General features: G+C 43.6%; 1 protein-coding gene across 2 annotated transcripts in view; it reads left to right on the top strand.

Moving 5' to 3' along the window:
• The window catches only part of LOC306879891 (1-phosphatidylinositol 4,5-bisphosphate phosphodiesterase beta-1-like), a 58512-nt gene that overhangs the window by 43282 nt on the left and 341 nt on the right, over positions 1 to 14889 (top strand). Inside the window, exons 26-31 of one of the 2 annotated variants that reach the window (XM_079433122.1) lie at positions 411 to 487; positions 663 to 752; positions 1017 to 1074; positions 2676 to 2762; positions 5528 to 5552; positions 13245 to 14889. The exon at positions 13245 to 14889 is cut by the window's right edge and continues 341 nt beyond it. In XM_079433122.1, the coding sequence (XP_079289248.1) occupies positions 411 to 487; positions 663 to 752; positions 1017 to 1074; positions 2676 to 2762; positions 5528 to 5552; positions 13245 to 13336 (429 nt within the window). In that variant the 3' untranslated portion in view covers positions 13337 to 14889. The remainder of the gene's footprint in view (positions 1 to 410; positions 488 to 662; positions 753 to 1016; positions 1075 to 2675; positions 2763 to 5527; positions 5553 to 13244) is intronic. The other variant, XM_079433121.1, reaches the window with a different exon arrangement.

The following is a 14889-nucleotide window of genomic DNA, read 5'->3' as shown; positions in this document are numbered from 1 at the left end:
AAAGTTTTGACAATTTTTGACATTTTCGAGGGGAAAAACATGATTAAAAAAATAGTAAAAGATGTTTATCTGAAAGTGTAAGAAAGGTTGAGGGTTAGGGGAAAGTAAATATTGTTTGGTCAGTATAAAAGTAATAGAAGTCTATGAAAAGTCTCCACAATTCACAGAAATAAACAATATTGTTCTGATGTGGAACATGAGGAAGAGTCAGTTGGTTTTAAACGCATCTGAGCCTCCACACGTTCATACACAACAAACATAGGGCGGGGCTTGGTTCTGTCCATCAGCTGCTGATTGGATTTTGAGCAGTCAGCCAATCAGATTGCGTTTCCTGTCTCGTTAGCGTGTGCTGTACATCTGCGGTGCGAGATGTTGGCTTACACACATGTTGGCTTTCTTTTGCGGTGTAGCTTGCTGAGAAGTTGACGGCTGTGGCAGAAGAGTGTCAGAATAACCAGCTGAAGAAACTGAAGGATCTGTGTGAGAAGTAAGAGATATTAAAGTGATCATTCAGCCTCCTCGTGTCCTTCAAACCTGCGTGACTTTCTTTTGAAAAATGCCTTTGTCCTTGGTTTAGTCCATTTATTCAAAGTCGTTGTGGTCTGATGTTGTTTGGACACCACTGTCCCTCAAAATATCCCATGATTTCCTTTTTTTTTCAGAGAAAACAAAGACTTGAAGAAAAGGATGGACAAGAGACGACAGGAGAAGTTTCAAGAAGCCCGAACGCTGGAGAAGACTCTGACTGAGGAGTGAGTGATTTTAACTCTGTGTGAGGATCTTCAGATCACGTGTTGATAGATCAACATCTCTACCAACCAGTCAGTGTTTACGGATTGAGCATCATTCTCACCAACCCATCGTCTTAGAGCTGCTTGATGAGCAGAGTTAGGGTTTGGACTGTTTGTTGAACAGGAAAAATCTGAAGCTGATCCAAACACACGATCATCTTTAGTGCTGCTAGTGGCCAGTCTGATGAAGATTATGCTTGAAGCTAAAATCATCCTGTTTTGTAGGAAAAAGATGGAGATGAACAGATCACACGTGAATGAGGTGGTGCAGTCCATCAAACGGGTGAGTGGATACTGGTTACCATGGACTAGTTAACCCCTGCTTTAATTACACAGTCTGTCTTTCTCATTTGACCGACAATCAAACGTAGTTGTGTATTCTGACAAAATGAAAGAATGCTTCACCTCTAATTCTGAAGTGGACTCATATTTGTCCATTAGCCGTCCTCAACTCTTCTGATCAGGTCATGCACACAAGAGAAAAACAGGCTAAATGCAAATAATATAATACAACCTATCATGTAATCATGCAAAATAGACTTCAGTTAATAGAGAGCAACATTTAAAAGGGAAAAGAAAGCATGGTTTGTTTTGTGCTGTGAATTACTGGCTGCCAGGATGAAGATATTTTATTTCATTAAATGTATATTTTACTGTAGCCGATCCTGCAGTTACATTGTTACACCTGCAGGTGCCGACAAATGACCGTCTTCATACATTTACATTTAGTCATTTAGCAGATGCTTTTATCCAAAGTGACTTACAAATGAGGACAATAGAAGCAATCAGAACCAACGAGAGACCAATGATATGCAACTGCTATAAGACACTGCAAAAATGCTTTTTTTTTTTTACCTAGATTTTTTTTTGCCTTGTTTCCAGCCCAGATATCTAACCATTCTTAAATCAAGAAGGATTTTCTAGACAAGTAAAAATTAGTGTCTTGTTTTCTGAAAAAAAACAAGTCAAAATTAAGTGAGTTTTTGCTTAAAACAATCAAAATAATCTGTCAATGGTGTAAGCAATATAATCTTGTTTTCTCTTTGAAATAAGATTATTTTGCTTACCCATTTTATTATTATTTATGATTATTTAGCTTGTTCTAAGCATAAACTCACTTAATTTTGACTTGATTTTTCAGAAAACAAGACACTAATGTCTAGAAACTAATGTCTTGTCTAGAAAATCCTTTCTGATTTAAGAATTTTTAGATATCTTGGCTGGAAACAAGACAAGCAAGTAAGAAAAGCATTTTTTGCAGTGCAAGCTAGCTTAACGCAGTACACATAGTTTTTTTTTAAATTATATAATAAATAAAAATAAAACGGGTAGAATAGAGCAAGCTAGTGTTAGAGGCTTTTATGAAGCAATGAAGTTGTGTGTCTTAAGAGTTATTTCATGGACAGAGTGGAAGATTGTGTGTGAATTGAGCATTAAATTGTAAAGTCAGTGTGCATTTGTAGTTCATGAGCTGCTGTATTTAATCAATATGGCACTCCGAGTCAGAACATCAGTCATGTGATCAACTGCAGCCAATCACAGCTGTGATGTTATTCAGAACAATGGCATGACTGTGATCCTGCTTAATATTTTATTGTTAGGGTATTTTTTTCAGCTTTTGTGTGATAAATAATGTCGATATTGTGCTGAGGTCTGTCTCTCTGTGAAAAACCGCTGGATCAGCGTCTGTTCTGCATGAAGATTTCTATCAGATGTTGCTGTTTGAGGGTTAGTTATTAGTTATTTGAGGGTTAGTTCTGTGTTTCCATTTTCCAGGAACATCTTATGTGGCAGTATTGTTGTGACATGTTCATGGCTCTGCTGTCACGTGTAGATTGTGTGCACCGGAACACATCTGTGAGCGTGTGTTTGTGTGTTTTCTAGCTGGAAGAAGCTCAGGCCAAACGACTGGAGAGATTGCTGGAAAAACATAAAGATATTCGACTGCAAATCCTGGACGACAAACCAAAGGTACGAGTCTTTGTGCATTTTCAAGACATGCTTCATGGATCATGACATGTTTGGGGAAGTTTAAACACTGCAGAAACACACACTCACAGACACACACACACACACACTCACAGACATGCTCACACACACACACACACACACACACACTCACAGACATGCTCACACACACACGCACACACACACTCACAGACATGCTCACACACACACGCACACACACACTCACAGACATGCTCACACACACACGCACACACACACTCACAGACATGCTCACACACACACGCACACACACACTCACAGACATGCTCACACACACACACGCACACACACACACACACTCACAGACATGCACGCGCACACACTCACACTCACAGACATGCACACGCACGCACACTCACAGACATGCACGCACACACGCACACACACACTCACAGACATGCTCACACACACACACGCACACACACACACACACACTCACAGACATGCACGCGCACACACTCACACTCACAGACATGCGCACACACGCACACTCACAGACATGCACGCACACACACACACATACACTCACAGACATGCGCACACACGCACACTCACAGACATGCACGCACACTCACAGACATGCGCACACACTCACAGACATGCACACGCATGCACGCACACTCACAGACATGCACGCACATGCACACACACACTCACAGACATGCACGCACATGCACACACACACTCACAGACATGCGCACACACGCACACTCACAGACATGCGCACACACGCACACACACACTCACAGACATGCGCACACACACACACTCACAGACATGCGCACACACGCACACTCACAGACATGCACGCACATGCACACACACACACTCACAGACATGCGCACACTCACAGACATGCACGCACATGCACACACACACACTCACAGACATGCAGACACACACTCACTCATAGACATGCGCACGCACGCACACTCACAGACATGCACGCGCACACACGCACACTCACAGACATGCACACGCACGCACGCACACTCACAGACATGCGCGCACAGACACACACACTCACAGACATGCACACACACACACTCACAGACATGTAAACGCACGCACGCACACTCACAGAAATGCACGCACACACACACAGACATGCACGCACATGCACACACACACTCACAGACATGCACACGCACGCACACACACTCACAGACATGCACACGCACGCACGCGCACTCAGACATGCGCACACACACACACTCACAGACATGCGCGCACACACACACTCACAGACATGCGCACACACACACTCACAGACATGCACACGCACGCACGCACACTCACAGAAATGCACGCACACACACACAGACATGCACGCACACGCACGCACGCGCACTCACAGACATGCGCACGCACGCGCACTCACAGACATGCGCACACACACACACTCACAGACATGCGCACATACACACTCACAGACATGCGCACACACACACTCACAGACATGCACGCACACGCACACTCAGACATGCGCACACACGCACACTCACAGAAATGCACGCACACACACACAGACATGCACGCACATGCACACACACACACTCACAGACATGCACACGCACGCACGCACACTCACAGACATGCGCACACACACACACTCACAGACATGCGCACGCACGCACACTCACAGACATGCACACGCACGCACGCACACTCACAGACATGCACGCACGCACGCACACTCACAGACATGCACGCACGCACACTCACAGACATGCACGCACGCACGCACGCACACTCACAGACATGCGCGCACACGCACACTCACAGACATGCGCACGCACGCACACTCACAGACATGCACGCACGCACACTCACAGACATACACGCACGCACGCACACTCACAGACATGCGCGCACACGCACACTCACAGACATGCACACGCACGCACGCACACTCAGACATGCGCACGCACGCACACTCACAGACATGCACGCACGCACACTCACAGACATGCGCGCACACGCACAGACATGCGCGCACACGCACACTCACAGACATGCACACACGCACACTCACAGACATGCGCGCACACTCACAGACATGCACGCACGCACACTCACAGACATGCGCGCACACGCACACTCACAGACATGCACGCACACTCACAGACATGCGCGCACACGCACACTCACAGACATGCGCGCACACGCACACTCACAGACATGCGCGCACAGACATGCGCGCACACTCACAGAAATGCGCGCACACGCACACTCACAGACATGCGCGCACACGCACACTCACAGACATGCGCGCGCACTCACAGACATGCGCGCGCACTCACAGACATGCGCGCGCACTCACAGACATGCGCGCGCACTCACAGACATGCGCGCGCACACACACTCAGACATGTACGCGCACGCACACTCACAGACATGCACACGCACGCACACACACAGACATGCACGCACGCACACACACTCACAGACACGCACACACACACACACACTCACAGACACGCACACACACACACACACTCACAGACACGTGCACACACACACACACACACTCTCTCTCTCGCTCTCTCTCACACGCGCGCACACACACACACACACACTCTCTCACAGACACGCACACACACAGATACGCACACACAGACACACACACTCTCGCTCTCTCTCACACTCTCTCACACACACACACACACACACACACACACGTATACCTGCGTTGTGTTCGTGTCTCCTCACTGTTACTGTTATTTTAGGAGGACGGACCACAGGAAGTGGAAGGTAAGGACTTCTGCATCCCAGCATTCAGTTCATCACAGATACTCATCTGACATTCAGGTTAATGGTTGAGTTTCCCGAGCCGCTCAAATTAACCAAAACCCAAACTCTGGATCATAATGACCTCATCCAACCGTCCTCCAGTAACCAGCTTTCACTGACCCATGTGTGTGTGAGAGTGTGTGTGTGTGTGTGTGTGTGTGTGTGTGTGTGTGTGTGTGTGTGAGAGTGTGTGTGTGTGTGAGAGAGAGAGAGAGAGAGTGTGTGTGTGTGTGTGAGTGTGTGTTTGTGTGTGAGAGAGAGTGTGTGCGTGTTTTTGTGACAAATGTGGACATAAATTTGTATAATAACACCGGTATATGACAGGTATTACAAGGTGAAGGTGCCTTATGAGGACATTGCCCCATGTCCCCATATTTCAAAAGGCTTATAAGTCAAACAGAATGAGTGTTTTTTTGAGAAAGTAGAAATGCAGAAAGTTTCCTGTAAGGGGTAGGTTTAGGTGTAGGGTTGGTGTAGGGCGATAGAATATACGGTTTGTACAGTATGAATGAATGAATGATGCATTTATATGGTGCTTTGTGCATTGCTGCACATCCAAAGCGCTTTACAGTCATGTGGGGGTCTCTCCTCAACCACCACCAGTGTGCAGCATCCACCTGGATAGAACCAAACTATAAAAACCATTACGCCTATGGAGAGAACCCAAAAAACATGAAACCCAGCATGTGTTTGTGCTGAATGCCACTGTCTTGTTCAGGAAATATACAGTATGTACACTGTATGTCCTTGTTTTATTTTTAGTGTTTTGTTCTGTGGATATTCCATCCAAAAAATGACCATTCTGTAATATTTGCTTCTCCCTCTCGTCACTCCAACCCTGTATGACTTTCTTCCTTCAGGGGAGAAAATGATTTTGAGGAATGATGGAAGAACGAAACATCAGACGCCACTGACTTTCATTATGTGGGGGAAAACAAAAAAACAATGAGACAATGTTTGAACAAATAAATGACAGAATAATATTTTTTTTGGTGAACTATCCCTTTAAGAGAAAAGCGTTCCTTTCACATAGAAACGTTCATCTGATCAGAGAACTACGTCTCTTCTTTATGTTGTCATGTCTGGGATCTGGTGTCCATCAGACTAGTGATTTATAGGAGTTCTTCTGTGATCGGTGTGTCAGGAACCTCGTTCACAGCCGAGTCACCGTTTGATTGAACAGAAGAGTCTCATCTGTGCTTGTGTTTGCATCAGGAGACAGTCTGAAGTTAAAGTAACCAGGACGAAGCTGAAATCCTGCCCTCTGAAGCACATGAGCGAGAGAGAGAGAGGCCTGACCTATTTTTACGCTTGGATCAGGCACTAATGGACAGCTATAAGCATCCTGGGTCTTCAGAGACCTCAGCGATGAAAGCGTGGAGAGATTGGCCACTGTTCTAGCAGCAGCCTATATTCATGTTTGTGAGAGCATGTGTCGGTGTTTAAATAGAAGCAAGCGTGAAGCTGACAGTCACTGCCGCGCGTGCTAGCGTCATGCTAGCGCTCCAATCATCTGACCTTCAGCTTCACTTTGGCGTTTATTTCATGAACTTCCCAGCGAGGTGAACGCGACGAGGGAACACTGGCACCTTGTGAGCTCAGTCGCTCTGTGCTTAGCATTATTCATGCTAACGCTAAGCCTGTGCTGTTTCTGAGGTATTTTTACGCTTCTGGTCTCGTGGTGTTTGTAGCAGACGTGTTCCCCTCTGAAAGCGTGTTGATGCTGAATGAAGCTGCAGGAGAGCTGTGCCATCGCCATGGCAACACTCATCCGCTCTTAACCCCATAATAACCAGAGCGGGAGGTGTTGCCAAAGCCACTGGAAGGCAAGCCTGCAACCATTAGCCAAAAAAGCGTAACGGCTAAAGCTAACGGAAAGGAGACCAAGGGCATTTTATTTTAATGGATGTCAATGGAGGACAGGCTTCACTATGCTGAATAAACTGCTTTTTAGAGGAAACCGCTCATCATTTAATGAATCGACAGCCTATCTGCTAATATTCAATATATTTTACACTAAGAAATACTTTTGGATTGAGCTATTTTTAGTTTACACTGAAAAAAATGCTGTTCTATAAGAGAAGTCACTGACTTTTTGCGACAGGTGGCACTTCTCATTCATTCCTATGGGATCTGTAAACTCTGACTGAAATTCAGTGACGTCAAGGCTGTAATGTGATTAATGCGATGTTATGAAGGCTCACGTGATCCAAGTTAGTCATTACGCGTTCTCCATTAGTGAGTAATACACCCCTCTCATCCCCCGGTAGTAAGACAATCTCAATCCTGGAATAATGGTGTCGCACCACTTTATTTCTGCTGTGATCATTTGAAGTATTCGTTCCCTCATCTCACAAATCTCCTTCTCTATTCAGCATATGATAATAGTTTTACTGTGGTTTTGGTCCCTTTTGGACTCTGAATTGTCATCCACAGGACATAAATAACAGTTACATAACACTGGGCCAGTTTTACTAAACAGAGCAAATTAGCACAAGAGCACAATTCCAAAATATCGCAGATGGGAGGGGAACATTCTGCAGCTGTTTTACCAACAATCGCGCAAATTAAACATCTCATGTACATATCGACCAACGCAATATACCAAGCGCAGTGCAAATTAGCATAGTCGCAAATAAAGAAATAAAGAAGCCACAGTACATTGAAAAGAACTGGAGGCCAAAAAATGAAGGTTTGCTAGAAGTTTTGATGGAGCCCTCAAATAGGTATCACACAATACCAGCTCTAAGTCTTTTATTTCCTGAAGCAAGTTAAAAATAACATGGTCTGGAATACTATGTTCGGATAATGTGTTGTTCTTGCATTACAAATAAATGAATATGTGTGGAAACAATCGTCTCCCTTCTACCCTTCTCTCTGTTCTCTGTGTGACTCCTCCAGCAACAATAACTGCAGCCACTTCAAACGCAAAATAGTTTAAGATGTGTTTTTTTGGGGCGTTAAATAAAGGCGCAAATACCAGTAAATACCATAAATATTGTATCTGAAAGGGAAACCCCTACAAATGCATATTCAATAAGGTCAGGCGCAAAAATAACTGTCCTCACCTTTTCAGCGCTAATTCGTCACTGCGCGTCTTTAGTCAAAAGACGGTTTGCGCTGGCGCAAACTGTTAGTAAAACTGGCCCATAAGGGTTGGTAGATTTTCATTTGAGAGTGAACTTTTCCTTTATGAGCATGCAGTCACACAGCATGTTATATTTTTATGGCCAAACGCATCACAGTAGAGACAGATGGAGACGTCTGTGAGACTCTCGGAGCAGATTGAAGCATTGCGTTGGCTCGGCTCTCGCTGTGGCCACACTTTTCCCGTGTTTGATGTGAGCGGCTCTTCATTAATAATTCACACGACCCTCCTGATTCTCTCCAGGGGAAGCACTGTCACTCGATAGAGACCCGAGGAGCGCAAACAAACCCCGGCGCTCAGCGCTCCGGCTGGAAATAACCTGCTCTCGTAGACGAGCCAGCGATTGTTCGGCACGGAAATGATGATTAGTAATCAAACGCTGCTGATTATAGAGTCTGTGTGCGTGACGCTTCATCCGTTAGATGCTGATGGGTCTTCAGTCTTTTAGTGAGCGTTTGTGAACGCACACGTGACGAGTGTGAAACGGGAACGTTTCCGCTCAAGTAATTCAATCTCTGCCCAATCTAGATTCCAGAAGCTTCACATCCCTCGATGGCGGACCAGAATTAGGACAGATGTTGAAGAAGGTCATTCTCCTCCCCGAGTGCTTTAAGAGAGCGGTGGAATTGGACGTGAGCGTGGTTTGTTGACAGATGACGAGTCTTTTGAGGAAAGACATTTTTAACTGCGAGTCGGGAGGGAACAGAAACTAGAATGGGCCGTGCTTTCATCTGCAGGTCTCTTTAGGTCAGTGACTTTGAGGTGTTTCTCAGCTCTTGTGCTTGAGGAGATGCTGGTTTCCGCGAGGGAGATGTTTGATTTGTCAGTGTAATTTTTCTGAATCTTTATCCTTCTTGACTGTTCACATTTCTTACAGTAAAAGTGTGTCTGAACTGTGATCCGTTCTTATCGCAGTGGCCTCATAAAGCACCAGTGTTTCTCCTGTCATTTAAAATGTATTTTTATTTCAGAAAGGAAAGCTCTGTAATGACTGGAGTGAACTGAATGGCTCAAAGTTTCCTCTTTGTTTGGCACAAATACCCAGCGAGAATGGCTGGGTATCAAGCATTCATCTTTTTGGACTACTGTTAAGAGACTCGTGCTTCATTAGGTGAAGACAAAGTAAAAGATGTTGTTTATTTCATGACAAAGTAGGATAAAACATGGCTTGTTCTGCTGAGGAGCTTACTACATTACAAACGTATTCATTTAGAATCAGAGTGAGCGACCTCATCTTAACCATCTGGTGTTGTTCAGACATTTTAGACTGAATTATTATTTTTTTTAATGTTTTTTTAATTTATTAAATAAATCAGAATGATATGAAACCTGGTGACTATTATAGCAGTCTCTGTGACCCCCCCCCCCCCAAAAAAAATGATGGACTTGACTCGTAAAAGCTAAATAGTCATAAAGTTACACTTGTGGTGTTTGCGATCAAAAATGACCACCATAGGAAATAAAGATGTTTTTGTGTGTACAATCTACAAATCAGCCACAATGCTGAAAAAAGTGCACAGCAATAAAGGGGTGACAATTTCGCCTGAAAACACTGCTCAGAAACTAAGGAATGCACAGCACTGAATATATCTACATCTAATGGCTACTCCATGCTATTACAGATGATTTTCTTTTCTTTCCACAAGGTGGAACAAATCTGCCTCAATTCAATGGATTTTAAATAATTTTGCTCCATTTTTAACTTAAATACTGCATTACAGTTTTTTCAACTGTTTACACACAAAATCTTTCCTTGTCACATAGTTTCTGAAAGCTGACTATCAAACAGCAGAAGCACACACCAAATCTGCAAAACCAGACACTAATTCTCAGCCTTTGACCCAGTTTTAAATTTCATAACACTTTTTGCAAAACACCACACACAATTCTCTATGTAACACACATAGTGTGTAAGCAGTTGAAAAAAACTGTAATTGAAAAATTATATAAAATATATATTTTTTTAAATGTGTGTGTGTGTGTATATATATCTATATAAATAAATAAATAAATAAATAAATAAAAATATATATATATATATATATATATATATATATATATATATATATATATATATATATATATATATATATATATAGCTTCCTGACAGACAGACAGCAGTTAGTAAAGCTTGGTAAATTCACATCCAGCACTCGTACCATCAGCACTGGAGCTCCTCAGGGCTGCGTTCTCTCCCCACTGCTCTTCTCCCTCTACACCAACGACTGCACATCTAAAGACCCCTCTGTCAAGCTCCTGAAGTTCGCAGACGACACCACACTGATCGGCCTCATCCAGGACGGTGACGAGTCTGCTTACAGACAGGAGGTTAAGGAGCTGGCTGTCTGGTGCAGTCTCAACAACCTGGAGCTTAACACGCTCAAAACTGTGGAGATGATCGTGGACTTCAGGAGAAACCCCCCTGCTCTGCCCCCACTCACCATCATGAACAGCACTGTGACTGCAGTGGAGTCATTCAGATTCCTGGGCACCACCATCTCTCAGGACCTGAAGTGGGATATTCACATTGACTCCATTGTCAGGAAGGCCCAGCAGAGGTTGTACTTTCTTCGCCAGCTGAGGAAGTTCAACCTGCTACAGGAGCTGCTGAAACAGTTCTACTCTGCCATCATTGAATCCATCCTCTGCACCTCAATAACTGTCTGGCTCAGCTCAGCTACCAAATCTGACCTCAGAAGACTACGGAGGGTAGTCCGGACTGCTGAGCGAATCATTGGTACAACCCTCCCCACTCTCCAAGAACTGTACTTATCCAGAGTGAGCAAAAGGGCTGGTAAAATCACTCTGGACCCCTCACATCCAGCACACTCCCTCTTTGAACTGTTACCGTCTGGTCGACGCTACAGAGCTCTGAGCACCAGAACGACCAGACACAGGAACAGTTTCTTCCCTCAGTCAATACATCTCATGAACACTCAACAATAAACGTGGAACACACAACTATAATACATTATTTATTTAACATACTTATTTTTTCATTTCAGATTTGCACATATCAGACCTGTACACACATAATTGTCTATATTATATATTGTGTTTTTGCTGTTTTGTACATTGCCTTTTGGTTAATTGTTGTTATTCTTTTATTATCTGTGTCCTGTCCTGTTGCTGTCTTTCTGTTGCACTGTGGAGATTCTGTCACTACAACAAATTCCTTGTATGTGTAAACATACCTGGCAATAAAGCTCATTCTCATTCTGATTAACACAAATAACCAAGAGCGGACCAGAGCAGCCGTGTGTAGCTGAAGCCTCAATGAAGATGAACAGAGTGAAGAACAGGAGATTGTTCAGGATTGAAGGACGAGAGAGAGCAGTAGGATAAGATGACCCCAAACGTCCTTGCCATCTCCACGCCCCGTAATGTTTAATTACCTCCGAGCCCAGGTGATAAAGACGTGGCTCATCTGACAGGAGTCAAACACAGTCGGCGTCTTGGCGAAGAGTCACGCTTGTGTCCACTTCAATCCCAGGCCTTTGTGTCTTGTCCAGCAGGGGACAGCAGATGTCCTTCCCCCTAAGTAGGTCAGGCTTTGTGCCGGAACCATCTGGCCATGGCACGTCGCTGTCAGCCGTTGAAAATCTGATTTTCTAGAAGGTGACCTTTTTAGATGATCATGCTTAACCGGTTTGAGGAATTGGGATGTGCAAGTGTAGTGTTCAGGGGAAATGGCTGATGTTTGTTTTCTGTGTTGGTAAAGAACTTTACTCGAGGCCCTTCTTGACTTAACCACCTCAAAGCAGTGCATGAAGTACTAAACCTGTTCTGAGGGTTAACCGTCGCAAGCGGAGACCAGAGACGCTCTCAGATCACGAGCGAGCGTGAATGTTTCGAAATCATAGTCTTTGACACGATTCATCTTTGGTGCTTTCTTTAATTACACCACTCCCAGGAGAGCGAGCGGGGTAGTTAACCAGTCAAATAAGCAGTAAAGCAATTATTGGGTCAGAATGAATACAATTCTGACATCTTTAATCACTAGGGGAGTCTGTGCCTGGAGAAAAACAGGATACTCGTCTCTCCCAGAGGTGACAGAAGCTGAGTGAGATGAAATCGTGTCGCATTGGCTTTTTAACACTGTGGCTCGTAGATCTTCTGAGATCGTCTCTAATCTGAACCTTTAACCTCAGGCTACGGTCAGCCTGACTCATTCTAACATGGTGCAGCTTTGTTTTATTGTTTAATCCATGTGCTTATTCATGTTACAGCGCTGTATTCTCTCACATGACGTCGCTGTGGCTTCATATCTGCTTTGTGATTAAGCTCTAGATCAGAGCTTCTCAACTGGTGGATCACAACCCAGAAATATAGCTTTGTTTTTTTCCTTGCTATGATCGCAGTAAATGGAAAGAAAAACAACTAGAGATAAAAGAAAACACCATTAAACATGAATCAGCGAAGCAAAACCAGTTGAGATGTTCTGATCTGGAGGCTTCTGTTTTGCATGGTTTCCTCGAGTGATTTTGTACCGGTTTCTTCTGCAGCTTCAGAGCGAGCTGGACCAGGAGTATCAGGACAAGTTTCGGAGGCTTCCAGTGGAAATCCAAGAATTCGTGCAGGATTCTGCTGCTTGTAAAGGCAAGTTAAGCCAAGACAGTGACTTTCTTCCCATTTCCACCACGCCGGGGAAGCTCTCGCCAGGTGAAGACGTGGAGGAGCGATCTTCTGAGAAAGTCTTCGACACGCCACTCTGAGTTTGATGTACCTTTGTAAACATGTTTTTGTACTTCATACACTGTTGAGTTTCCCTGATTTAATGTGCACCTTTTAGTGATGACTGGATGACTTACTAGAACAATGTTAAAAACAATTGTTCTTTTTTTCTTACTTTTAAAACTTAGTTTTCACAAAAACTCTCTGCTTATGTGGATTTAAATGTGTTTAGACCGACTCTTGTGTATGTTTAGAGGAGTCTTACTGTCACTTAAAATGCCTCTATTATGGGTTATAAAAGGTTCATATTTTGGTTTCGGGAGTCCCCAACAACAGGTCGACAAGGTCAAAAAACACTTTCATTGTCTTATAATATGCATTTATTTTTACCTTACTTGCTCAATGACTCCCAAACGATTCGTTTAACGATTCATTTTTCCAAACTAATCCGCTAATCTGCGGTGATTGGTCTCATTTTCATCTCATCTGGCCTGTAATCATAGATATGCCTGTAATGCCTGATAAAGCAGTGTTGGTGAGAGCAGTGCTGCTTCGTGTACAGCGTTACCAGGGAAACAGATATTTTTAACGCTCGGCACCTAGTGGCAAAGAATGAATTTGCATTTTCATTCAGACCAACGCAAAAATCAAGTTTTCCCGGGCCTGCCCGCGAAACAAGTGCTCGGCAATATGCTAATGTTTGATGTTGACATCAACATGAAATGGCTTGGGATTGTTTTTAAAAATGACTCGTTTGACTCTTTCTTTTGAGAGACAATAACTTTAGACACGGTGCACTTTCAGGATGTTTTTATTCATTTAGAGCTGTGTTACACACTGCATGAAAGATCATTTTCAAAAATCCATAATAGGGGCACTTTAATGATTTTGAACAGCTCTTGAAGTCTTTTAATATGAAATTTAGGCTTTACTTAGGTCACATATGTTGTCATGAACCATTCTGCCACAATTTAGACTTTATATGAATGCATTTATATTTATATATATATTGCAACACATGGATATGAAACATAAAGGCATCAAGTGATTTATTTGCTTGCATGTTATTGTAGAAATATGTGATGTGGAAGGAAAACATTCTTTTACAACAAGTATATGAAGATTGACATTTACATTTATGCATTTGGCAGACTTACACTGCATTCATTCATTCCCTGGGAATCGAACCCACAACCTCAACGTTACTAGCGCTCGATCCACTGTTGGACCTGCAGGATGATGTTTAATAAAGATTTGTATGCGCCACAAAGAGGAATATTTGACCACAAATATACTGTGGGTAAACGTTTATGGCCAAAACAAACCATAACTGACCAGAGTCACGACTGGACCAAAGTTTTCAAATGAAGATCAACTTTCAAGTCAAGATACTGTCATTAATGTGATGAATGTGTTTACGGATGGAAGAATTGAACATTTGAGTGTGAAAGACTCGACGCTGCCAGTTTCTGAGGT

The sequence above is a fragment of the Barbus barbus genome, assembly GCF_936440315.1.
Source record: "Barbus barbus genome assembly, chromosome: 14".
Lineage (NCBI taxonomy): Eukaryota > Metazoa > Chordata > Actinopteri > Cypriniformes > Cyprinidae > Barbus > Barbus barbus.
This window is presented reverse-complemented; position numbering and strand designations above follow the sequence as displayed.